This window comes from Cetorhinus maximus, chromosome 4 (genome assembly GCF_964194155.1).
Source record: "Cetorhinus maximus chromosome 4, sCetMax3.hap1.1, whole genome shotgun sequence".
Taxonomy (NCBI): Eukaryota; Metazoa; Chordata; class Chondrichthyes; order Lamniformes; family Cetorhinidae; genus Cetorhinus; species Cetorhinus maximus.
In genome coordinates, this window is record NC_135882.1 from 88445039 (window position 1) to 88472000 (window position 26962).

Below are 26962 nucleotides of genomic sequence, written 5' to 3' on the forward strand. Positions count from 1 at the left end.
TTACAAAAAATCAGAAATGTCAGCCTGATAGTTCCGATGTTTTTTAAGTTGATCTTTCAGGTCAGTTTCACTGACAGTTGCTGCACTGCTGCCTCCGACCTTCGGGCCACTTCATGGTTCCGATTTTTTTTTAAAAAGCCTGTCAGAAAACCACAAAGCTGCTCGAAGCTCAGCAGCAGCAGCAGTCCGTACTCACAGCACCGTCACAAAAGTGCTTTTGGTTGAAAATCATAATAAATTTGTGTTGCACAGTAGATATTGAAAATATATAGTGAGAAACAGCAATCAGCAGAGCTTTCAGACTAACTGATCAAGAAAACACAGATACAATTGTGAACCATTCAGTCTTTTTTGTTCTCTGGCCTCTTAAAAGTTGTATTGTTCAGAGTCACCTGAGGCTCCAATGTTTCTCACTGATAGTGAAGACCTGTGTTGTTCAATCATTCCACTTTGTTGATCAGGAGTCATTTGATCTTTCTAATCTGAGATTACGGATAAAGTAGAATCCAAATATTACACACTTTTTATGAATAATTATATTGAATATCATGCATCCAGGCAGGAGAAAGTCTTCTATTTGTACAAAATGGAAAAGATTTTGTGCAGTTTATGTAATCTGAATAATTTGGAAATCAGTTGTCACTGTGTAGTGCATGGATACCATTAAGCTCTTACTATGCTCTGCAAAAGACCCCAATTTATACTTCATAACAAGGAATAGATTATGAATTAGACCAACCAGAACACATTGCCAGGAGCATTCTGGGGTTTACCCTTCCAAAACTGACTTGCTGAACCAGGGAACTGATAGCAGAGCAGTGATTGGTGGAGCAGTGGGTGTGGGTAAGACAGGCCTTCTCCTCTAATCACAGACCCTGTCTCTCCCACACTGGATGTATACAAGTTAATTTCCTCCTTTGATTTCTTGTGGTTTGCTTGCCAAGCTGGTTTCCAGACACTCTACATGGTGCCATCTTTTGTCTGTTCCTCTCTCTCTAATGTTGATTGGTCTATAAGAGTCATCTAGCAATGCACCTCATTTTGCATATGAAAAAGAAATGAACAAGTTATAATATATGAACAGATCTGCAGGTGTTAGTATACTGCTGAGGGCTTTCTTTTGAAGCTCTCATGTTATCTTCTCAGACCTGTTAAATGCAATCTATTAGGAAAATCAATGAGACAAGATTGTGCATTCAGTGATTAGGCATTGCTCCAGTTCTTCGAATCACAGGTTCCCTCCCTCTTGCTCTTGCCACTCATCCAGAGACAAAATTGACGATTGGAGGGGCAGCAAGGACAGAAGGGAGCCTGTGATTGGATAGTTGGAGCAGTTATTTTGGTTGTTCCTGCTGATCACCATGAAGAAGTCTTTCAGCTGCACTTAACTCTTCGTGACAACATCTTCTAGGAGGCTGAGAAGAAACAGGAATTGAAAGAACAGGAGGGTGTCTCTGCTGATAACGAGGTTAGATCCGGGGTAGCTGTCACTTAGCCTCACACCAGGTCGGACCTGGCCAAGCCACTCCCAGGAAACTGGAACCTTGCCTCTAGTGACACTGAGTTATCTTGAACGAATTAAGTGAGTGCTGTCCAGTGTGTCCAGGGACGGAAGAGGGAGCTTAGACAGCAGCAAGTGAATGGGACTGTACCCTCTGCTCCTCCCCTCCCCCATGCTTTCGCTTCTGTAACTCTCCAACAATGAAACAATGCAAACTGCAGCATGGAGATGGTCTTTCTTTTCTGTACAGGACAGGTAGTCAAAATATGTAAAAAAAATCTAATCTTTTATAGGTGTAAAAAGAAGTTATAGTTTATTATCTATGGTTTAATCATCACTCAATACGATTTTTCCCGAAACTTTCTCAGATTAAAAACTGGTAGCCGAACAATTTTAAAAACGTGAATTTAAATAAAGGTAAGCATAGTTTTATTTTTCTCATTTCCATGGCTAACACACCAATGGAAGTTAATGGGGCTGGCTCTGAGGCTTCCACTGATGTTATTTGGAGCCAGCAGCTTGGATATGTTCCAGAGCTGCCCAAGAATGACATTTCTCCCCTTCCTCCTGCATAGGAGCCTACATTTTGTTCAGTGATTTGCTGTAGGAATAAGGCTGAAATTGGGAACAACAAGCTGCAAAGGAATTATGGGTGCAAAGCCATATCCTACCACTCAGTGGCACTGCAGCACTATGCTACCCATTGGTGGTATAGTGAAATTGCTCATATTGTGAAATAAAAGGATTTTGGTTGCAGGCAGAATATGGGTGCACTTGATACGGCGTTCAATTTCTATTGGATTTTAAACAATTTCTTCTTGAAAGATCTATGACTTAAAACATACAAATGTCATCAATTCACCAGAAATTGGGCATTTAAAAATCGAGTGGTGTGCTGATGTAAGCCAAGAAGGTGGAATTTGACTCTTGGTCAATAAGGAACACAAAAATAAATCATTGCTCAAAGTGCCTGTTTACAGGAAAAAATTTAATTGTTGTGCAAAAGAACATTCCATGAGGTTACTAATATGACTGTCCAGTTGAATCTAGTTATATTCAGAGCTACAACATTAAATCTTCAAACAACCTTAATGAAAATTAACGTAATTGACAATCGATACCATTGCTGACACATTCCGATTTTCATAACAAGTCTCTTTTAAACACAAAAAAGATGTAAATTGTTTTTAACAAAAATTGGACAATGCCAATATGTGTCAATGAAGGTTGGAGTTCCATTATCAAGCTGTAGAACACTACTTTTGTATTTCCTTCCTTGAACTTAAAGGAAAGGTTTTGGATGAAATTACAAAAGATTTAATAAAAGTCGAAGTGTTTTATTCACAAGCTTAAGTTTACATATAATAACCAAATATTGAAAAGTTTTCCATACTTTTCACTTTAGTGAGAACTCACCCATTTCAAACATTGTCAAGCGAAGAGAAGATGCATCTCTACCAACTAAAAGCATCTTGAATGCTTAGATACAGTTCTAAAGTTTCTGTTATCCACGTAATCTCATGGTCCTACAGGTTGGCTAAGACCAGGCAAAACAATCAATTCTGAATAATATTCATTTTTCATATTTTAAAAACGGTGTTCAAAATGATGGCAAAGATTCACCTCAACGTTTTAAAGAATTTTCTGAGAACATTTGTGGAAGGAAGGCACAGAATAATTGAATTTTTAAAAGATTTTTCTGGCAGTATATAAAAGTAAACAGAAGATATGTACAAAAAGAAAGCAGCATGCCACCCTGTGTAAATTCAATCCAATTAAAAATAGCAGCAGAGGCCAAAATGATAGCTCTTCCCTACAGAAGCAGAATGGAGCATATTCATCTCACTTGCACTGAGGCGACAGCCATTTCACAAAAGGGGTTCTGAACTTGGTTGCTGTTTTGAACACACAAAATGATTCTCGGTAGCCAATAATTTTATGATAATTAGTCAATGATTCCTTCCTCCTTTATATGCTGTGTCTAAATCATATATTTAGCACAGTCCAGAACTATAGCTTTCTTTTTCTACAACATTTGTCACAAGTCATTGCATTCATAACCAGCTCTCAATATAAAAATAAACAAAATAGATGATAATCAATAACAGTGATAGCAGCTTCATAACTCAAACATATCCATTGAATAGTCTGTTCATATAACTTTAAGAAAAAGGGCGTTCCAATTTTTTCAGCCATCAATGAATTCCAAAGTAAACTTTTTAACTGGTTTCAAAAACAGCTATAAAGCATGCAGCTATTGCTGTAGCAGCCACTTTCAAAGTACCTATCAATTTAAGACATTTCTGACAGGGCTGGTAATATTCATCTCAAGGAAACAACTGGACTGGAAGTGGCAACTGAAGCAGCATTCACCATAGCATAATTTCAGAGAATGCATTTCAAGAACATTTTATTCCACAATTGAGGTTACCAACAGTATATGCATTTTAATTATGTCTTTTTACAGATCACATAAAATGTCAATATGATATGCAATACCAGCATACAACTAATATCATGCATAAATACAATATCTGCCCTTATTACCTAGTGCATTTTTCATCTCTAGATGCAGTTTAAACTAAGTTTTCAAAAAATTCAAGTGAATCTAGCCCAAATACAATAGTGATTGTTTGAACCAAGTTTCGAAATTATAACAGCTGTTTGAAATCTCTACTTACTTTTGCAGAATGTTTCCAGTTAATGTTATTACATAACTTCCTATTTGAGAATTAGTAGACTTGCACATATTTACAGTATATATTTATTGTATAGATAAGTGTTCCAATAAGCCCTCATAGGAGAGTGAGAATAGCCTCCTGCTACAGGTCCACGACACCTTTATTCCTCCTTCCAGTGCTAAGATAGTTTGAGGTGAGCATCATGGCAATTTTATCACCTTTTGACATGCAGCTCAGAGTCAATATACTGAAAGATTTGTAAGGCTTATTCTATCCTGTGCAGTCCTACAAAGATGAAGTTACTTCAGGCGCTGAACAATGACTGCGTTAAGTAACTTAGCCTCTTGCAAAGTCTGCTCTTCATCCGTCAGCTCTCTATTTGGGAAAGTGGTCATCAATACAAAGGAGGAAGTAGCAAAGGTAGGGCGGTTTTGAATGATAAATTGACGAATATCACTAATCCTGTAATTAAAACAAAAACTTCTGATGAACACACCCTAAAGACTCCTGACTGAGATTCAGAAACTCAAAAGGATCGAAGGAAAACAAGTGCTTCTTTGACTTCTAAAATAGCCATTATACCAGAAGTGTTTGACATTGACGGCAAAGCAATTGGAATAGGGGTTGCGTATTGTCTCTGTTCACCTTCAAGGCATTGATCTGAATTGTCAGAGTCCTCCCTGCTATCTCTTAGAGTCCTAAACAAGATATGTATTGCCAATCCTAATGGACCTCAAATTGCATGGGTCCATAGCACAAAACAAGCCGTTTTCTTAATGGAACTCCATTCATTATTTTGTGCAGGAGCAGGTAGATCACATGGGTGACATTGCATATTAAAACACTATCCACACTAATATCACTCTCGTCGGGAGGTACATGCAGGTGTCCACGTCACCAAACAAATTGCAGATGGCCACTTGAGCAAAGGAATCAAGACTGGTTACAGACACTTACTATACTGCATACTTCATTTTAAGGCATACTTGGCTTGGACCCTAAGAGTACCAATGTACCAAAGGTGTACTGTACATTTAGTACCCTACTAGATTCATAGCCTACTCCATTTTGTTTTTTTAAGCATTGCCACTATTTTGTGATCAAACATAATAGCCAATTTTCCTCCAGCCAGGTCCAACAAACAGCAAATGAGATAAGTGACCAGTTAATCTGTTTATGTAGAGCTAGTTAAGAGATAAATGTTAGCAAAGACATCAGAATTCCTTCTTCAAATAGGATTGCTATATCTTCTGTTTCCCAAGAGTTTGAAATAACCGTACTTTTAGACTCAAAATGCTGGAGCTTCATTGAGTAAATTTCTTACAGCTCTCCATGTGGCTGGTGGAGTGATATTGTTGCTTCGCGCCTGACTGCAGTGCAGCAGCACATGTTGCACCCAGGATGTATATCTGCATAACAATTAGTTCTTAGCTCTTAACGAATAATATAAGAATATAACATCTCTCTTTTAAAAAGATTTAATGCCTCTGTATCAATATAACTGTTCCAATCATTAAGTTCCCCTCCAAGCCACACACTATCCTAACTTGGAAATATATCGCTGTTCCTTCACTGTCCTTGGTCAAAATCCTGGAACTCCCTCTCTAACAGCACTGTGGGTGTACCTACATGCACTGCATCACTTCAAGAAGGCAGCTCACCACCACCTTCACAAGGGTAACTGGGGCAATAAATGCTGGCCTAGCCAGCGACATTCATCCTATGAATGAATAAAAAAGCTCAATGTTTTCATATTATATCTAACTAAAAGATGAATAACAATCAACCTTTATAATTAAACTGAACACTTTTAAAGTCTGTTATAGTTTGTTTTCTTCTCTCAACATATTATTCACATTATTACTTTGGTGGTAGGATGTTGTTCCTCCATTTTAACAATTTGGCATTCATCACTCAGTGCTGAGTTGGCAGGCTGCACAGGCGGTGTGCATGTTGCTCCGGGCATGGTAGGAGTCATGCTTGATGTCACTAATGTTGTGTCACTTGCTGGTGATGTTGCTGGTGTTGTTGATTATCTTTGCTGCTCTTCTAGCTCAGGTATAAGTCAAACATGGACTCAATTCCTTCTCATTTGCTTACCGGTTTTGGTCTTGATGATGTATGACCTTGGGAGTCTCAGCTTCACCGACAACTTTTGCTGGGTTCCAGGTTTTCATAATTGGATCTTGTGCATGGACAGTTTGTCCTTTCAACAACTGAGGCAGGGATCTGTCATGCTTGTTGAAGTGTTGACCACTTCCTACCTGTGCATCACTGAGTTGCTGACTTACTCCCTTCCTGGACATTTGGAGGAAATATCTTGCTTGAGAGAGTTGGCTTACACTTTCCTCCATTCAACCACTCTGCAGACGATTTCATGTCTGCCCTGAGAGGTGTAGGCTGGAGTGACAGTAAGGTAAGATTTGGGTCTTCCTTTGTCCCTCAGCATTTTGCAAGAATTCTCTTGACTGTCTGTGTGCATCTTTCTATAAACCAGTGTCCCTTTGGGTAATGTGGGGATGGTGTTGAACCCATATTGTTGTTCAGCAAATCCCTTAAATTCTCTGGAGATGAATTGGATTTCATTGTCACAGCTTATTTTTTCAGGAATCCCTTGCTCAGTTAACAGAGCTTGCACTGTGAGATGATTGTTGTAGTTCTAAAATCTTCAATCTTTTGAATAAAGGGAAACTTTGAGTAGTAGTCTGCAATTATGAGATGCCATTCCTAATTGTATGTGAATAAATTTACTCCCACAGCATGCCATGGTCTGGGTGGTACCTCAGTAGCTATCATCTCCTCTTTCTGCTTTGTATTTCTGTACTTCTGGCATATATTGTATGTAGACAGCATTCGTTCAATGTTCTTGTAGATGCCTATCCAGTACATAGCTGATCTGGCTGTGAGCTTGTATTTCTCTATTCCCATGTGGCCTTCATCTAGCCTCTGGTGGTTCTTTCTGCTTCATTTTGGGTATGATTATTCTGGATCCAGCCAATAGAATACCATCTTCTAGTGAGATGTCATTTCTGATAGACAAATACTGCTTTATTGCTGGCTGTGCTTGCTGTGTCTTATCAGGTCATCCCTGGATCACTTGATGCAAAAGCATCTGTAACTCTTCATCTTTGTTGGTCTCTTCTCTAATTTGACCAGTTTTGGTGGAGCTATATTCACTAGGTGATGGTTCTTTACACCTTGATCTTTTATCTTGTGTTTCTCACATGGCGACAACCAAGATAGGGTACCTGCTAGCATCATTTCTCTTTCTGACTTGTATGTCAGAGTGAAATTGTAACTCTGAAGCCTCAAGTGTAACCTCTGCAGTCTTGCTGGTGCTCTACACAGATTTTTCTTGTAGATCTGCACTAACGGACGATGATCACTCTCTATGAACGTTTTTCCATACAGATATGTATGAAATTTCTCACATTCTTACTGAGCTGCCAAAAGCTCTCTTTCTATGTTGGTATATCTGGTCTTAGCTGATGTTAGGGCTTTGGATGTAAATATTACAGGTTTTCTGTCCTGCACCAGTGCTGCATCCAGTCTTTTTGTACTTGCAGAGTGACAGGTTTCTTTCTGTTGTAGTATGTCAAACTTGTCTCCTTGCATACTACTTCTTAGAGCTTGTTGAATTTCCCCTCATGTGATACTGACCACTAGTCGTCAACGTCTTTTTAAATCAACTTTCATAGGTTTGCTGTGTGCTCTGATGCGTGAGGTATGAAAAAACTCAGGCACTATATCAAGCCAAGGAAACTTCTCAACTCTATCTCTTGAAGCTTTCACCTCAGAGGTGGCTATGACCTTTCCAGGACTCGGCTTGACTGTACACCATTCCGAATAATTGGCATTCTGTCACCTTCACATCGCATTTGTCTGCGTTTAGCTTGATCCCAGCTTTCCTGGTTCTTGCGAAGGCTTCAGGAAGGTGGTCATGATCTTGTGATCTTTTCCATCTATACCACAGATATGGATATCCTCAGCTATGCTGATTGCTCCTTTACATCCTCTATATGTCTTTTCTATTTTTGGATGGAATACATCCTGGCTCGCTTTCAGGCCAAAGGATAGACACAGGAATTCGTACTGACCAAAGGGTGACCTGAATGTTGCCAACAGCAAAGATTCCTCATCAAGCTTCACGATCCAATAGCCAGTTCTGGATCAAGCTTGCTGAAAACTTTTGTCCCTGTCAGTCCTGGTATGATCACTTCCAGTGTTGGAATAGGGTATGATTCCTCTTTATTGCTTGATTATATCTTTGGGATCCAAGCAAATTCTTAGCTGTTCATTTGGCCTCTCTCTTACCACAATGGAATTTACCCAATCTGCAGGTTCTGTGACTCTGGTGATCACTTTCCTTTCTTCCTTCTCTTGAAGCTTTCTTTCAAGCTTTCCTTTTAATTCTATTGATACTTTACTGGTTTCTTTCGCTGGATCAATAGTAATGAGAGACTCAAAATCGACAAAACATTCAACTGTCTCATTAAAACACTCTGGATGCACTTATGTCAGATATTCCTTGCTTCCGATTGAAGGGCAGGTTTTAATGGCTATACTGCCTTCAACCCTCAGTGCCGCCTCCTTCACCTCATGGTTCAGTGAGATCAGCTGCAGTTCTTTGCAACTGCACAACCCCAGGATAGCAGGACCATCTGTTTCAGTGATATAGAACTTCCAACTAACATCTTTTCCTTTGTGTGTCCCTCTGATTTGATTGTTCCTAGCTACTTAATCTCAGTTCTCCCGTATGCCGTTAGCATAATGATGCTCAGTTTCAGAGCATCTTTCCTTGGGTAACTATTTTCTTTCAAATTTTCAGGAGATATCTTCTGGTATAGTCTGAGTGGGATGATGTTACTATGTACTTCAGTATCAATCTTGAGCTTCAGGTTTATGGCTATGGGTTTATTTGTCACTCTCTCCCTGATCTGAATGGTTGTCTGAATTTCTGTTCTCTGGGTACTGCTGCATCTAGACATTTCACGCAATTGTATGATTCCTATGTTTATTCTCAAACTCATTGTCATCTTCCAGGGCATGGATGTTCCGGTTTCTTTTCCCTTCTCATTCGCCCTATTTCTCTGTCTCTGAAAACTCGTTTCCTATCTTCTTTCTTCGTTCTGCACATTTTTTCCCAGTGATTTGACTTTTCACAAGCTCTGCAATTTGATCCAAATACGGGACATTTCCTTCTGTCTGTGAACTCATGTGGTCGTCTTCTGCTCTTGCATATCTTTGTCTGATGTGCATTCATTTGTTGCTGTTTCACTGCATCAACCTTGCTACCTTTCTCTTGACTTAACTGAAGGCTAGATGTTTGGGTAGTTAGAGTCTTCATCTGTCTACTTGTGACTTCATGCGCTCTCAGTGTCTTAGGCTTGTGATATTGTGAGCTTGCCCTTTCCAATCAAATCTTTTTGTACTTTAGAGTGTGCAGAACACCAATTGAACTGATCTATCAGGCTTTCATCTGTTTCCTTGAAATTACATTTTCTGGCTGCATTTTTCCATCTCCAGAAATTGTCAACTGACTCACACTGTGCCTGCCTCAGGCTTTGAAACTGACTTTGTGCTGAATTTTTCAAAACTTTTGTCTGGGCTTTTACTGTCATCCTTACTCTTCTCACTACTAAACAAATTTAACCCTTTCTCTCCTGCCCACAAAAGGATGTAGTGACCCTTTCTCTTCACTGGTGCTTTTTAAAAAACTATTGAATGTCAATCTGAATTTTTGTTTAAACTTCCCAAACGCCTCCACGACATCAACACCTTCCCAATTCATTGTGGGTTGCAGCTATGCATCATTGCTGTGACAGCGGTCATTCGATTTTGCATAATATACTCGTTTTTTTTTTCTTCCTCTCCAGCACTAATTTGGGTTCATTTTTCTCAATCTAATTCAACATTAAATCTGCTTAAAATGTTCAAATCTTACTCACAGACAGCTGCTCCCACCATGTTATGTCTTCTGGTTCCCAAGAGTTCAAAATAAACATAAATTTAGACTTAAAATGCTAGAGCTTTATCAAGTGTATTTCATACAGATCTCTATGTGGCATGTGGGAGGTACATTGTTGCTTGGCACTTGAGTGCACTGCAGCAATAAATGTTGCACCCCAGATATACATCTGTATAACAATTAGTTCCTAGCTCTTTATGAATAATGTAACAATATAATGGGGCTACAGGCTCTTCTACACACAGATAATGATGACGTTTCATGGCTGATTTGAAAGTCATCAATGCAGAATTCCCTCAGTATTGTGGTAGGGTGTCATCTCGGATTAAGTGAAAATGTACTATAGTGTGGATTGAATCCATAACCTTAGTAGTGAAAGAGCGACCACTAAATTAACTAACAGATTGCTAAAATGCCGGCAGAGGCCCGAATCCGGAAATCCCGTTTCTGAACCCAGCCTCCGCCATTTTTGCAAAGGAGGGGGGAGCGATTGGGCAGATTCGAAATACCACATTCCTGGTTCACGGAGCCAGCTATCCATATAAATCAGCAGCGGCCTCCACTCGTATGATTTGATGAGGTAGGTGTCTGAAATCTGAAGTGTGCAGACTAGAACAGGTAAGAGCAGGTCTGAACCATGTGGATTCATTTGGATAGCCAGGATACCCTTTTGCAGATATAAGGTACCCCTTTGGGTATGGTCCCAGAACGCCTCTGGGACAGGTCAGGTGCACTTTGGAAGAGGTAAGGCACCCTTTAGGAGTGTTAAAAGTAGGCATAATTATGTGTAAAAAGTTTATAAACTCATTGGAACTGTCCAAGCTTTCTAGGGATTTAATGCTGCTGGGCTTTAAATTTAAAAAAAGTGTGGAAATTAAAAAAAACAGTGCTTGATATTTCACTCTGTTGGCGTAAGCCTGAGGGTTATCATTATAGAATTTATGCTGCATGACTGATTTTACAACCTAATATTAGCACAGTGGGGTGCCTGTTAAGTGAGCAGTTGATTGGCATCTCAAAGTGGTTATAGAATAGAAATATTTGTTTGAATATGAGATTAGTTGAATTTCAATGTATTGATTTTTTTTAACCAATGAGAGTGTTTGTTCTAAAAATAGTGATGTAATCAATGGACACATTATTTTATATCAGCACGACTCCTGAGGTTTGCCCATGGTGCATACAGGGTGAGTTAGCATAGGGTAGCAAGGGCAAAGGATAATGGCTGGGGTTATGGGTTGCATAAGGGCTGTAAAGGGTCATGGAGATGAGTGGGGAGGATTGGGTATCCATTGGGGGAATGAGGGGCCATGGGGGATGGGTAGAGGGGCATAGGGTGGCACTGAGAGGCCATGGAGGGGTGGCTAGAATGGAATAGGGTGGCATTTGGGATATGAAGGACCCTGGGGGTGGGTGGAAGGGAATAGGATGGCATTGGGGTTAGATGGGGCCAGTCAGTGGGTAGATGGGGTAACATTGGGAATATGAGGGACCATGAGAGTTGGTTAGGGCAGGAGTTAGCATGGATGGGCATGGGGAGTGTATGAGGGGTGAGGACTGGAGGGATGTTTTATGCTTTGTTCATTTTTTAAATAAAAGGCCAGCACACAGAGGAAGGTCTTTCAGCCAGCCTATCTCCGCACCCGGCAGTGCCCGCATTCGTCCCGACTTCTAAGGCACCCACCTCCCCAGAATGAAAATCTGACCTTCTGGGCCTCTTTCTCCCAAGTCTGATTCATAGATCTCCGTGCTCCCAACCCGCGAGGGAAAACCCAGGCTTAAGTCCCACAGCTATTAGTATGCTTGTGGATGCATGTGAACGTACGTGTGAAAAGGGGTACTGTGTTAACATCATAAAGTGAGAACCATATCAAATCTTACCTGTGAGTTTGATTGAATTTCTGCACCAAACGACTTCCATCTGCTAGTCGAATCTGCACACTGGTTGTTGGCTCAGAATCATTTATATTCACAAAATTAACAAAATATTTGAACTCTTCCTCAGGAGAAGATGGTGTGCTAACTATGGTTGGAGTGGGGCTATACAAAGAGAAATGCAAAAAAATTCATGACTGCCAAAAGTACAGACATTTTCTGGTTTAGCTACAACTTGAGAAACAATATGCTAAAAAAAACTGTATATTCATCATCCATTTAAAGTACTTCAAATACTGATATTATTCTTTAAATACCATCAATTTCTAAGTCAAGGTCAATCTTATTTCAATTTTGCACCCCATCCACTACCTTAAACATTCACTCTCTTCACGCACCATATCTACAGTATACCATCAATAAGATACACTGAAGCAACTCACCAAGACTTCTTCGACAGCTTGCAACCTCTACCAGCCAGAAGGACAAGGGCAGCAGGCACAATGAAACATCACCACTTCCAAGTCAAACATTGTCCTGACTTGACAATATATTGCCAAAATTCGGAAACTCTAACAGCGCTGTGGCAGTACCTTCAGCACATGGACTGCAGCAGTTCAAGAAGGTGGTTTACCACCACCTTCTCAATGGGGATTAGGGGTAGGCAATAAGTGCTGGCCTTGCCGGTGATGCCTGCATTCCACAGTTGAATGAATGAAACGGCAGTTGTTGAGAATGGATAATGTTCTGCTCTCACCGCTACCAATGCTCCTTTTTTCAGATGTTAAAAACTATGAGATATCAACAAGTCAAACACTCTTGCTGGTAGTTCACATTTCTTTGTAAAGGTTGAAGCCTTAGAAAAACTGTTTACTGTGACACCAAGAATGGTAGCAAAGGGATGGCCATTAGATAAAACTCAGAAAAGGCAAGGTGAAAGGTACATCAGATGGAATTATTCCACACAAAGAATCTTTAGAATGTACTGCCCAGAAAGCCATCAAGGCTGATCACATCAGTAAGGGCCTTCCTTACCCAAAATTATCTTGTAATCTTAAAAACATACCAGATTTGATCCTTTATTTACAAATGTCAACCTTAAATACCTTTCAAGCACAAGAAACTTCAGTAGGTTTGTTGTCATCTTGATTTTCTGTTTGCAGAAAAGTAATTTGTAGGCATGCTTAAAACCAACAGACATCTATTTAAGGTTTGAAGACATTTCCAAGTGGCAAATCTACCACATGGACCAACAACCCAACTAATACTCATCCCCTACCTTCCCAGTTTCTGTCCATCTCCAGAAAATGCCTTGAACTTCAATTTGTGCTTCAAATATTCTTCACTTCTGTGATCTTCCATATCTAAACTTACTTGATTTCCATGAACCAATTTTTGCAGTTCAACAGGAATCTCCCTGGATGGAACAATACACACAAAAACACAGCATAACTGAAATATCATTTAAGCAATGGACTTGGATGGGGTTATTTTCCCTGGAGCAGAGGACATTGAGGGGGGACATGATTGAGGTGTATAAAATTATGAGGAGCATAGATAGGGTAGGCAGGAAGGAACTTTTCCCCTTGGTGCAGGGATCAATAAACAGGGGGCATAGATTTAAGGTAAGGGGCAGGAGGTTTAAAGGGGATGTGAGGAAGAATTTCTTCACCCAGAGGGTGGTGGGAATCTGGAACTCACTGCCTGAAAGGATGGTAGAGACAGAAACCCTCATAATATTTAAGAAGTATTTGGATGTGCACTTGCGATGCCATGGCATACAAGGCTATGGGCCTAGTGCTGGAAAATGGGATTAGAATAGTTAGGCACTTGTTTGACCGGTGCAGACTCAATGGGCCGAAGGGCCTTTTTCTGTGCTGTAGACCTCTATGACTCTATAGGTGTATGGATGCAAATAAAGAGTAAGATTAGAACGCATGATTGAGGAGAAAGAGGACAAGGGAAAATGGAATGGGGTAGAAAAGGAAGGGAGAGGAAGCAAGAGGGCAAGGAGGGGGATAGGAGAGAAAAAAAAGAATGAAGGGTGGAGACAGTGGGGGTAGAATGCAAAGTAGTGAAAAAAGCCACGAGAATTAGTGTGTACAAGAAAGACAAATGGCATGCAATAATGGAGAGAGGTAGACATGGCAAAAAGCATGTGTAAAATACAAAGACCGCACAAGAAACAGATAACACATGCAAGGCAGAGACTATCAAATTTCACAGATCACATTTCTGTTCTGAGTAAAGCTCTGACCCATGTTCGAGCTTTTCTCAAAGTAGCACATCACCGAAAACATATCAGTAAATTTATTTGCAAAAGATATTAAAGTATTTTAGATTATCTTATTAAAAAAAATCAACTCCTCTGTATTAATAGCTTCTTACCCTCTACTAATAGATTCCAAAAACTCAGCATTTGTAGGATCTGTGTAGGTTCGGAGTTCTCCATCATCCAGACTGAAGCCATTTTTCCACAGTTTCAGCAAAATCTGAACCTATCAAAAATTACGTAAAAATTCCACACAGGTTAATTGGAAAATAACACAGGAAACATACAATATCCAATTAATAAAAAATTCCCTTCATCAAGATCTCTTTTTATTTAAATAAAATCAGTAAAAATAACTTGGATTAGCTTTTGTTTCTTTCATAGTAAAATCTAACCAGATAACAAACATGAATTCAACAACTAAATTAAATCTAAATGGACCAAGCCATTTTACTCCTCATTCCTTTGCAAATGAAATGCTTAGCTGCTTAACTTTTAAACGGATCAAGCATTTAAATAATTCAGAGTTCATTCACCTAATATATTCCTTTATACTGTATTAAAATGGTATGAGGTGGACAATTTTAAAAATATTCATGAATTAGATGAATGTGAAACATGTCAGGAGCACACAAATATATTCATTCCTATAATTCCCTACGCAGTAAATTCTTGTTAGCAGTTACATCAGGTCACTTTTGCAATCTGCCCTGTTAGAGGTTGGGCAAGGTGATCTACTGTTTCAGCTACCATTGGTATGTGACATCGAAGGGAAGAGCAAATCTTTCTTATAATAATAAATATAGCAGGTTCTTTAATGATGGATCAAACATTAAGAAAAGACAAAACACATTGGCCCAGATTTTGCTGTCAGTGACAAAGGAACAGCATTGCCATCCACCATACTGACAGCTGCCACAAAGATTTGACTGGCTTTCGAGCAGAGACTTCCAGTAATCAGGGACTAGATTTCCAACAGGCTTGGGGGGTTCCATCATACCTTTGGGCTATTTATGTGGATGCAGGAACTGAGTTGATAGGGCTTCTCGCCTGGAGCGGTGAGTAGTCAATTACACTTGTTAAGTCCAAATAAAATAGACTGACTGGGGCCTTATAGCCAACCTTCAGTTTCTTGCATAAGTGGGGGCCAGTTTAGGTGCCTGGAGGTGGGCATCCGGTGCCAGGTCAGGGTGTCAGTTCTAGAGGGCCTCAATACCTGCCTGTATGCAAGGGCTGTCAAAGGCTGCCCTGTGGAGGAATCAACAACCCCTTCCCCCCATATTTGCCTGGCTGCCACATCAATTTTATAATTATAGATGTAAAAAGTTGGAGAGAGTGCCTTCATTTTGAAGCTTCGTCTCTGTTACCTGCCTTCCATTACAGTCTGCTGCACCTCTCAAGTGGATTTCCCTTCCAGCTTTGAAAGCCTGCCCAGTTGCCAGAACCTGTCTCCATGCCAATTAAGGAGGGCCCCAGGAAAATCCCAATGAATGACTGGTTCCCCCCGGGATGGGTTCAGGACCGAGAACCAGTCCCAACTTATGTTTCATTTCAGTTGTCTGTTCCATCATGCTATCCTCTACAATGGATCTGGCAGAACAAGGGATAGAGAGGCTCTTCAAACAGTCAGAGTGAAGAATCCACAGACACACAGGTCTGGATTTAATGCAGCCTTTTGTGGCTGGATCCACTTAATCGCGGGTGAGGTCCCGCTTCAGTCTTCAGGTGGAGGTAAAACCTCCCCTGAATTTGTTGGGGGGAGTTGAGGAAGGGGCTGATACGGGATTCCTGGCTGCCGGTAGCTAGATGTCAATTAGGCTCATTATTTAGCCAATTGGCACCCATTATTCCTGAGCCCACTGCAATTTAGTGGTGGCTTATAGAGCAAGACTTACCTACACCCTCAAAAGTCCGCCAGCCAACCCTAATGTGTTTGCCAGTGGCCTTCTGCAGAGAATCCCTTGTAGTCAGGTACTCTGTACGATGAAGGGACGTGGCCTTTGGTGGTGGTGCTGGGGGGGGGGTTTTGCGCAGAGGTGCTGAAAGCCAACCCACTGCCCTTGCCTCCAACCCACTTCACTCACCTTTGATCACCTTGGCCCACGATGATCTTGGGCTTCTGGTGGGTGCATTGTCGTCAGCAGCCACCACTCCCGCTGGCGCCATGAGAAGCTGCCGGCCTAATTAGCTGGCAGCTCTCTGCAGGAAGCACACTGGGGACCTCAATCGCAGGGAAGGCCCAACTGTAATTCCGTCAGGCCTTCCCCACAGAACTGACAGGGGCTGCCTGCCGGTTCTTGGACCTTTGGGTGAGGCCTCCGTTGGCCTGACAAAATCTCAGCCAGATTCCAAACCAGGAAGTATGAGGCAAGAATTATAAATTAGATCTAAATTAAGTAAAGAAAGCAAAATAAAACTTGGGAAATACAGTTGGGGTTAAGGGAGAGAGATAAAAGAGACAACCTGAAAAAAAAAGTTGCATTTTTAAAATGATTCAGAATATTAATTCTTACATCCTGTTCACGAAAAGCAGGACAAATTCAATGCAGTTAATTATGGTGCCATCAGCCGACTATAAATCTTAAAGTGACAGATGGCATCATTGCCAATGTTATGAAGCAGCACTTACCAATAAACTGCTAACTGATGCTCAGTTTGGCTTCCCAACATCATTGCAGTCTTGATCCACATATGGACAAAATGGAATTTCACAAGTGAGGTGAGAATGACTACACTTGCGTGTGGCACAAAGGAGCCTATATAATCAAAATCAATAGGGATTGGAAGGATCTCTGCTGATATTCCTTAAACTGCGAGGCTGCATGCAAGTCGGTTCCTTTAAGTTACCATGTTGCACAGCCGCGCACAGAAGTTTAGAAGGCCAATGCACTTACAGGCTGCACTACGGAAATAAATTAGAGGGCCCAATGCTCTCAACTGGCTGAAGCCATAATTAATACAAAAGAAGATGGTTGTGGTTGTTGGAAGCCAAACACCTTAGTCCCAGAATGCAGCTCCAGGAGTTCCTCATAGCAATGTCCTATGGCCATGTTGCAGCTGCTTCAACAATGATCATTGAATCATCATGAGGTCAGACATTGAGATGTTGGCTGATGATAGCAATGTTCAGCTTCATTCACAGTTCCTCAGTCAAAAAAGCAGTCAGTGTCCACATGCAGCAAGTCTTGGGAAACACCCATGCTTGGGCTAATAAGTGGCAAATGGCATTTGCGCAACACAAGTGTCAGGCAACGACGATCTCCATTAAAGAGAGTCTAACCACCTCCCCTCAACATCCAACAGCATTACTATTGCTGAATCCCCCATCATCAACATCCTGGGCAATATCATTAACCAGTAACTTATTAATATTATGGCTACAAGAAAAGGTCAGAAGTTGGATATTCTGCAATGGGTGATCGCCTCCTGACTTCCCAAATCCTTTCCACTGCCTAAAAAGCACAAATTTGGAGTGTGATGGAATACTCTCCACTTGCCCGTAGTGCAGCATCTACAACACTAAAGAAGCTCGAAGTCATCCAGGACAAAGCAGCCTGCTTGGCCAGCACCCCATCTACCATCATGAACATTCACTCCCTCTACCACCATTGTAGGAGAGGGAATGTTTAATTTGTGGTTTAGTTCAAGTCAAGTAATTGAAGTATATTAAACAAGTATATTAATGAAGGTGAGGCATAGTGGCATTGTCACTGGACTAGTATTCCAGATACCCAGGGTAATGCTCCGGGGACCCAGGTTCGAACCCCATGGCAGATGATGAAAATTGAATCAGGAATTAAAAGTGTCATGATGACCACAAGACCATTGCTTTAGGGAAGGAAATCTGCCATCCTGAACTGATTTGGCCTACATGTGACTCCAGACCAACAGCAATGTGGTTGAATCTTAATTGCCCTCTGAAATGACGACCTAGCAAGGTCAGATCTAGGGCAAACCTGCGGTCTGTCTGCAAGAAAGACCCAAACCTCCCTGTCGCTTGCCATTTTAACACTCCACCCCTGCTCTCTTGCCCACATGTCTGTCCTTGGCTTGCTGCATTGTTCCAGTGAAGCCCAACGCAAACTGGAAGAACAGCACCTCATCTTCCGACTAGGCACTTTACAGCCTTCCGTGCTGAATATTGAATTCAACAACTTTAGATCTTAAACTCCCTCCCCCATCCCCACCCCCATTTCCGTTTCTTCCCCCTCCCTTTTGTTTTTTCCAATAATTTATATAGATTTTTCTTTTCCCACCTATTTCCATTATTTTTAAATCTATACCTGTAATGCCCTCAGTCTTTCCACCCCACCCCCACTACAGCTGTACTTCAAGTGTCCTGCCATCCATCCTTAATTAGCACATTCTCTTAGATAATATCACCGCCTTTAACACCTCCCTGTTCCTTTGTCTGTAACATCTTTTGATCATCTGTATCACTGCTTGCTTGTCCCTACAACCACCCCACCCCCCACCCCCCACCAACTTCTCTCCCCCCACCGCCCTTAAACCAACTTATATTTCACCCCTCTCCTAACTTCACTCAGTTCTGCTGAAGGGTCATGAGGACTCGAAACGTCAACTCCTTTCTTCTCCGCCGATGCTGCCAGACCTGCTGAGTTTTTCCAGGTAATTTTCTTTTTGTTTTGGATTTCCAGCATCCACAGTAGTTTTTTGTTTTTATCAGATCTAGGGCAATTCGGGATGGGTAACAAATGCCCACATCCCATGAAAGAATAATTTTTAAAAAATTACCTGTGATTTCTGTCTAATTATAGTCAATGAAAGATACTGGTATTACACCATGTGAATCTTTGTCTGTAGCTGCATCCTTACTTGACAAGTGAAATACGCCACGTGGCCCTAGTACACATTTACGGTTTAATTACAGAGCAAGTGCTGTGAAGTCTGTCATGGTTGAGCAGATCCGAGTAGGGAACCGTTATACTTGCTAAACATTAATTATACTTGAGTTAGAAGAAAACAGCTGTGAGTTTTCAAACCTTTAGTCTTAAGTTAGCTCAGTATTTTAACTTGGCAGGAAGTGTTTTAAAAGAGAAGTAGTCACTTCAAAGTATATAACAAACGAATGTATTACATTGGTTCTGTAACCTTGAGAATTAGATTCTGTAATCAGGTTTTCTAACTATGTAGTTCTCTTGACTTTTATTTGTTATGAACATGTATTTCTTGAATGTATTTTGCTGTATCTTGTATGTGTATCCTGTTACCTCAGTTTTAACACATTGGGTGTCTCTATGCCCTGATTTTTGTACACACCTTGCATAGGCTTTATGTCGAAGTAACTTTGTAATTTTGGTATGAGATTAAGGTTGCATACCAAAGGCATCAGCAGTTATCATAAATTCACTTGGTAACAAATGGTTCCTTTAACTAAAATATGTCAGCAGGAATTTCAGCTCTCAAAAACACCTAGAGATACCAAATAAACAGCTGGGACGATGTGGCTAGAGTATTAATCATTAGAAAGTGACAACACACATCCTCTTATCTCAAATAAGCAGTCATACAAATTAACTTGCAGTACCTGGTTATCTTAGTGGAAAGCTATAAACTTAATGGGCAGAATTTTGCCGTCGGCGAGCAGGGGGTGGGGCCTGCTCATTGACGCGTACAATGACACGGGATGACCTCGGGCGGAACCCTCGACGTCATCCCGCCCCATTTAAGATTTCAGGAAGGCGGGCCGGCAGCAAAATCAGCTGCGGGCCCGCCGACCTGTCAATGGTCAATTGAGGCCATTGACAGGATCATTTATACAATTAAAGGACATGCCCATCCAACCTTAAGGTTGGCGGACAGGCCAGGAGCCCCGGCGGCATATAGGTGAAGCATGAAACCTCATCCACGGGCGGGATGAGGTTTCATACAGGGTTTTTAAATTTTTAATAAAGTTATTATGTAAATTATGAACATGCCCCATCTCATGTGACATGGGAATTTTTTTTTCTATTTTTAATATTTTTCACCGTGAAAGCAATCTCCCTAAGGCAGCACTTAGCCTCAGGGAGACGTGCGCTCTTTCGTGTGCATGCGCGAAAGAGCGCACTCTCACTTTTGGGGAATCCCCCCCGCCCGCACAGGAAATGCATAGCACTTCCCGCTGGGCGGGCCTTAATTGGCCCGCCCACATAAAATGGCGGCGGGGCCCGCTTCTCCAGCGGAGATCGTCTCCCCACCCGCTGGAGATTGGGTCAGGCCCGCCTGCCCGACGGGCAGAAAATTCTGCCCAATAACAGGGAAAAGCCGTAATGAGAACACTCCCATAAGTGACTGACATCTTAGAGAACCAGTCATGGGTTAACAGGAAGTGGCATCAGTAAGGTGATCACCGCCCTCGAGACACCAATCGGATACTAATCACGCACCATCTAACCAATCAGGGACTGATTATCTGTTGTTTGGACTAGAGCTCAGAGATGTCACTGATCATGCACAGAGGTAGTGGCTAATAAGAGCTAATAAGCAGCAACTTTAGCAGCCAGGAGCACAGCATGAAGAAGCAAGAAAATAAACTATGGTCAACAGAACGCCTCAAGGGATAGTGCCGCAGTCAATTGGAAGTCGCGAGCCAGTGCTCCAAAGTGAACTGACTGCTTCCACTGCCTTTGCTAAGTATTACATTTTTAACTTAATAAATTCCGTGAAACTGGTGACAATATGCTCGTCCTGAGCATGGTCTGTAACTAATCTGAACAAAGTATTCAGGACTGTAACTTAACTAAGCTCTCCCAACTCAGTCTAACAATTATAATTGATTTAAATCTTACAATTAAGTTAAAGAGTATCCCAGATCATACCCCATCGCAACATGGCTGCAGTAGGTACCATCTGCAAGATGGACTACAGCACTGCCCAATCTGCAGTCTCCACCACCTACAAGGGCAGCAGGCACATGGGAACGTCACCACATCTAAATTTTGCTCCAAGGCACACCATCTAGACTTGGAAATATATTGCTGTTCTTCCATTGTGACAGGGGCAGAATCCTGGAATTCACTATGTAACAACAGTAACTGTACCTTCATCACCCAGACTGCAGTGGTTCAAGAAGGCAGCTTACCACCACCTTCTCAAAAGTCAATTAGAGGTGGGATGGGCAATAAATACTTGCCTTGCCAGTGATGCCCACATCCTGTGAACGAATTAAAGAAATCTACTTTTCCCTCACTTCTTCAGTTGAGAAGTGAGGAAAACACCATTCTGAGAAATAAAATTCTATCTGGAAAATATGTCTATAACCTTCATTCTATACAGAGTACAAGGTACACACTGTATATCTGTTGATAACTGCAGGCACAAATGATGCAGGGAAAATCCCTGAATGGGGAAAAATAGCAGAAACTGGTTCAAGGAATGGAATACAGTTTTGCTGCAGACAATCCTTACGGCTTTTTTTCCCACCAGCCAGTTCTTGCCATTAGTTATATATGAATTGTATGCCGGTGGTGGGCATTAACTGGGGGTTCACTTGTGTCTCCATAAATAAACACAGATTGAAACTGTAATTGATGGATTAGGAAGAGTGTGATTGTAATGGAAATACTTATAGATGTGTGTATAGATTGGCTCTAGTTCTATCCTTTAGCAACTCGCTTTCTGGAATATTAACACTCAAAACTTACATCGAGGTTAGAATCTTGTTTTTTATCTTGTGAAACATATTCAGATTGTTCTAGCGATGATGCTCCCAGTCGGTATCCACCACCAGTGAATGGCTACAAAATAAATCAGAAGCAAATACTAACACCTTTATCAGAGTTGTTCTGCATTCGTACAAAGTAGTGGGACATTTAAAAGACCAGAAGGTATTTCACACTACAATGAGCTGGGAATTTGTGGTCAGTGGTGAAGCAATGGCAATCGCCGTTGATCTCAAAGAAAGTTGTCCACAAAGATCTAATCATCTTTGTGGCATGAATTTCCACTTTCCCAACAGCAGTTTAAATCTGGCACCAAGTCAAGGGATCTCCAGGCCCCAAGCACCAGTGATGTCAGCAAGCAGGGTAAATAGCCAATCTCATTGAAGTATTCTCAGAGTTAAAAGCACTTTATCCCTAGAAACTAAAATATTATAAACAAACATGTAAAAAAAAAATTAAAATGTAGAATTTTATCATAATGGAGAAATTTGACATGCCACAATATGAAATTAGGTTTTCAGGGCTATTGAGCAGTAATTATGAACTTAGTATGCTGTTAATAACCCAGTTACATCTCATTCAACAAGGTGTAGCTTTTTCCAAGGGCTTTTACAGCAGGACTAACAGCGTAAAAGTGGAAATTTTCATTAAATTTGCTGATTGCTTTGGCATTGCAGTTAGAGGGCGGGGGGGGAAACCACTTTCCTTAAGCATACTTACTCATCATGAAGTGCTTTGGGATATTAAAGTCAAGTGCAAATCACAGAGTTCACTTGTAAAAATAAGAATCAGTTGGGTTTGGGAATCAACCTGTCAGGTGGTAAAGTTTCTGAATGAAATTTTGCAAGAACCCTTCAGGGCTGCCTCTCCTTCTTCCACCACCTACTCCCCTTACATGTTAGATACTGTGGTGAATACATTATTTCTTCATTAGTGTTTAGGTATTTTCCATAGAGGGTAAGAAAAACTCTTTAAAAACTTTCAGAATTTATTTTAACGTACTACACATTTGTTAATTAAGTTTTACATATACCTTTAATAAAATGACAATGGACCATTCATATCCATAGTTTGGACAAATATTGTCCAGATTTTCTCCCAAAACTTTAATAGGAAGATTCCTTGCACAATAAATCACTACCCTGTTGTGCACCCTAACATTTCATCTCCTTTGCTTGTTGCATATCACTAGATGCTGTTTCTTTCCTTATCTGTATCGTACTTGAGATTGTGTGAATATTAATGTGGCATAGGTTTAAAACTAGAATTTGGAGACTTGCTACGTGCCAGTATCTATTATCCACCAAGAAAGGTCCCCACAATTATGGTAGGTAATGGTGGTTCTAATGAATTTTACCTGTGTTAAAAATTTACTTTCCTACTTTAAGAAAAAGCACTGTGACTTTCCAAAAGAGCAAAAAACAAGACCATTGAATTCACAATGTTTCTATCGGCGTTTCCCCATTCGCTTACCACAGCACTGTTTGTCTCTCCTACACCTCCTGTCCAGTGATCCACCGGAACTGCTCCATGTTCCTTAGCTCCCTTAAAAAGATCATCCACAATTTCATTTAGGTTCTTTTTCTTTGGAGGTCCAACTATCTGCTGGCCACTGTGTTCAGAACCACCTGCATAAAAGCTTGAAAAATTAATGTACAGTGAGTGAAACCAGTGCTTTACTTTACAAACAAAACTAAAGTACACTAACAAGTAACCATTTTTATTATCACATTTGCTCTTGCTCTCTAAGCAGAGAGTGCACAATTTTTTAAACACAGAGTATTCCTTCCATGAAATAATTCATCAGGGAAAAAAATAGATATTTGACAGCTTCTAAATCCAATTCAATCTCTAACTAAGAACTTGATGTATTCTACAAAATACAAAGAAATATACTTAACCAGCTCCAACAATCCTTCAGTGGGTGAATGCATTGCTTGCTTTTCAACTGAGCCGTACAAGTAATAAAGAAAGAGGAAGACAGATTTATAAAAAAACTAGCAATTAGAAATTGCCTTATGCCCTGAGGATTTCATAAGTGTTTTCCAACATTTACTTTTGAAATGTAGACATTGTTATAATATTGACTAATGCAGCAGGCAATTTGCACCCAGTAAGGTCTCACAAACAGCAAATGAATAAATGACTGGTTAATCTGATTTAGATAGTGTTGGCTGAGGGAGGAATGGTGGTCAGGATGCTGAGAGAAGTGCCTCCCTCTTGAGCACTGCCACAAGCTCTTTCACATCAACCTGCAGATAAATTTTCTTTCCATACTAATAAAGCACTGTACCGCTGGCATAGGCCCGCAGCTGATTTTGTTTTGTGGCTCATAGTCTGCTGTGGTTTCTGTAACTTTGATTGAAGGGAAAGTAATGGATGGCTACTCATATTGTTGCTCTGGCTATTCTGGATGGTACTTCATGGATTATGGGCAGGCTAGAGACCTGATAACCGCGTTGCTACTGGCTGCACAAACTAAGACCTTGTTTGTTGTCATGCAACAGAGAAAGATATTTTGGCAAGAGGCAAGTCATGTTTTGCTATGTCTGTTATTTTCTCAATACAGCCATCTGCTGAAACCTAGACGTGGTAGGAACAATTTTGGTCATAACTCTGTCTTGCCTTATGAAATGGTACTGATATCTACTGCAGCCTTTTGCAAGCAAAAATTTTGGATAAAAATTCAATTAGAATTATACTCTACTCAATTCTATTAGTTAGCTCTCTAGAAATAGTCTAGGATCAGAGGACATAATCTCAGAGTAAGTGGGTGCCCATTTAAAATACAAATGAGGAGGAATTTCTTCTCTCAGAGGGTAGTGAATCTGTGGAATTCTTTACCGCAGAGGGCTGTAGAGGCTGGGTGGTTAAGTAGATTCAAGGCTGATAAAGACAGATTTTTAATCAGTAAGGGAATCAAGGGTTATGGGGAAAAGGCAGGAGAGTGGAGTTGAGGATTATCAAATCATCTATGATCTTATTGAATGGCGGAGCAGACATGATGGGCCGAATGGCCTACTTCTGCTCCTACATCTTTTGGTCTTATTATGGTTATGGTCAATCTATCTTGACATGATTCTGAAATCCAACAGTTGATTGACCTTATGGAAAATGAAACATGATCTTTATTTTATGATTAAGTCAGATTATCCAGAGAAGAATTATTTTTTGACACTCGAGATTATCTTAGTGCAAGTGGAACAGGTTCCAATCTGTCAGAAATGTCAAAAGTCCTTACCGTTGACCCTCATCAGCCGCACTGTTACTTTGTTCGTTCTTCTTCAGGTCTTTCAAGGATGATATTCTGGGAGTACCAGTGCTAGAAGGGAAAAAAAGTATCCACTGCTTGGATTACTAGGATAAAAGATTTAAACAATCACTGATGTAAATTTCCAGTCTGTACTTGAACTAATGCCCACTAATTAAACAACGTAACTTAAACTTTAAACTCTCTAAATGAATTAATGAGCTATTAGTGCTCACAGAAGTATATCCCCAAATCCTGGTAGCCATGCCTTCAACTGTCTAGGCCCTAAGCTGTGAAATCCTCACTCTAAACCTCTGTCTATTGACCTGTTTTCTCCTCCCTCTATAAATATCCTTGAAATCCACCTCTTGGACCAGGCTCTTAGTCACTTCTCCTGCTATCTCCTTCTTTGACCTGGGGTGGAATTTTATGCCAGCGGTATTTTATGGTCCCGCTGAAATCAATGGACTTTTGAGCGATTTGCCACATTTTATGGCCCTGCCCCCGCCACGACGAGGCTGTAAAATTCCGGCCCTAGTGTCAATTTTTGTCTGATTACATTTTTGTGATGTGCCTTAGTGCTAACAAATGCATGAAGTTGTTGACAGTTTCCAAGGACTTTAGAATATATATTGATGTGCAAGATGTTGGCAGAATTGATGCACTCGAGCACAGTGTCTGACTTTAACTAACAATGATCTCACTTGTTGGCAACTTTTACATTCCACCAATGTTTTCCAAATGTCCAACGTCTCTATTTGAGCATAAAGATCATACATGGAGACAAGAAGGCAGCAGGAAAGATTGGTAAACTGTAACCATGGAGAAATTGTGCAAGAGCAGATATCCATAATTGGGCTGACAAAACATGGTTAAACAGCTGTACAAGAATCTAAGCTGCGGTTATAGGAATTAAACTATGAAAATAGATTTTCTTCCAAAAACTCATCCAGAAATGATCGGTGATTAGTGTTTTACCAGGAAAAATCCCTTTGAAATACACTATCATGTTAAAATTGGTCATATTAATTACTTGCTTGAAATATACTGTTTATGAATAACTGATACATACAGATGCAATATTGTAGAAAGCTTCCATAAACTTAGTGGGTAATATTTTGTTCTATTAATTAGTCTACACAGCTTACGGTGCACACAAATGATATGGAGTTGTATATGATAGCAATTTGAGGGAAGGCTTAAGCAATAGGAAAAGACAAGTCAAATACAAGGATCCAGATAGTTTGGGAAGCGGAGTAGTTGACTTGTAAATGGCATTTTATTTGGACAAATGCATGGTAATGATACTAGGAAATGCATAGGTGGGAATATAAAGTTAATAGATCTTTGATACAGGATACAACACAAGGGAAGGATCTGGGGGCATTGTTGGATAGCTCAGTGAGACCAATAGAACAGTGAGTGGCAGCAAGAAAGAAAGCTAAATTGTACTTGGGAAAAGAGCAAAAATCCTTGAAGGGGTCAATGAGTTTGGACAAGGAACTGATAACACCACACAGAGTTCAGTATAGAATTCTGTCCAGCTTACTATACCAAGGATATCCAGGCATTGGGAACAGTGCAGGAAATAGCAATCAAACTGATCATCTGTTAAGACAATCAGGTCAGCGGTGTGGAAAGCATCAACAATACTGGCTACATGTAGCTAGAAATGGATTCAAAATTTCACTTGAAGCATTAGGGAATATAAAATCTACCTGAACTTTTGAGGGGGAGGAAATCATTCTTAC

General features: G+C 40.6%; 1 protein-coding gene across 1 annotated transcript in view; it reads right to left on the minus strand.

The window, feature by feature from the left end:
- Positions 1-2468: 2468 nt before the first annotated feature.
- LOC144679744 (NSFL1 cofactor p47-like) overlaps positions 2469-26962 on the minus strand; it is a 46816-nt gene continuing 22322 nt past the window's right edge. Inside the window, exons 3-9 of the mRNA XM_078540452.1 lie at positions 25203-25283; positions 23435-23600; positions 21944-22036; positions 14414-14523; positions 13305-13442; positions 12032-12190; positions 2469-4644 (exon numbers count right to left, since the gene is read on the minus strand). Of these exons, the coding sequence (XP_078396578.1) occupies positions 4482-4644; positions 12032-12190; positions 13305-13442; positions 14414-14523; positions 21944-22036; positions 23435-23600; positions 25203-25283 (910 nt within the window). The 3' untranslated portion in view covers positions 2469-4481. The remainder of the gene's footprint in view (positions 4645-12031; positions 12191-13304; positions 13443-14413; positions 14524-21943; positions 22037-23434; positions 23601-25202; positions 25284-26962) is intronic.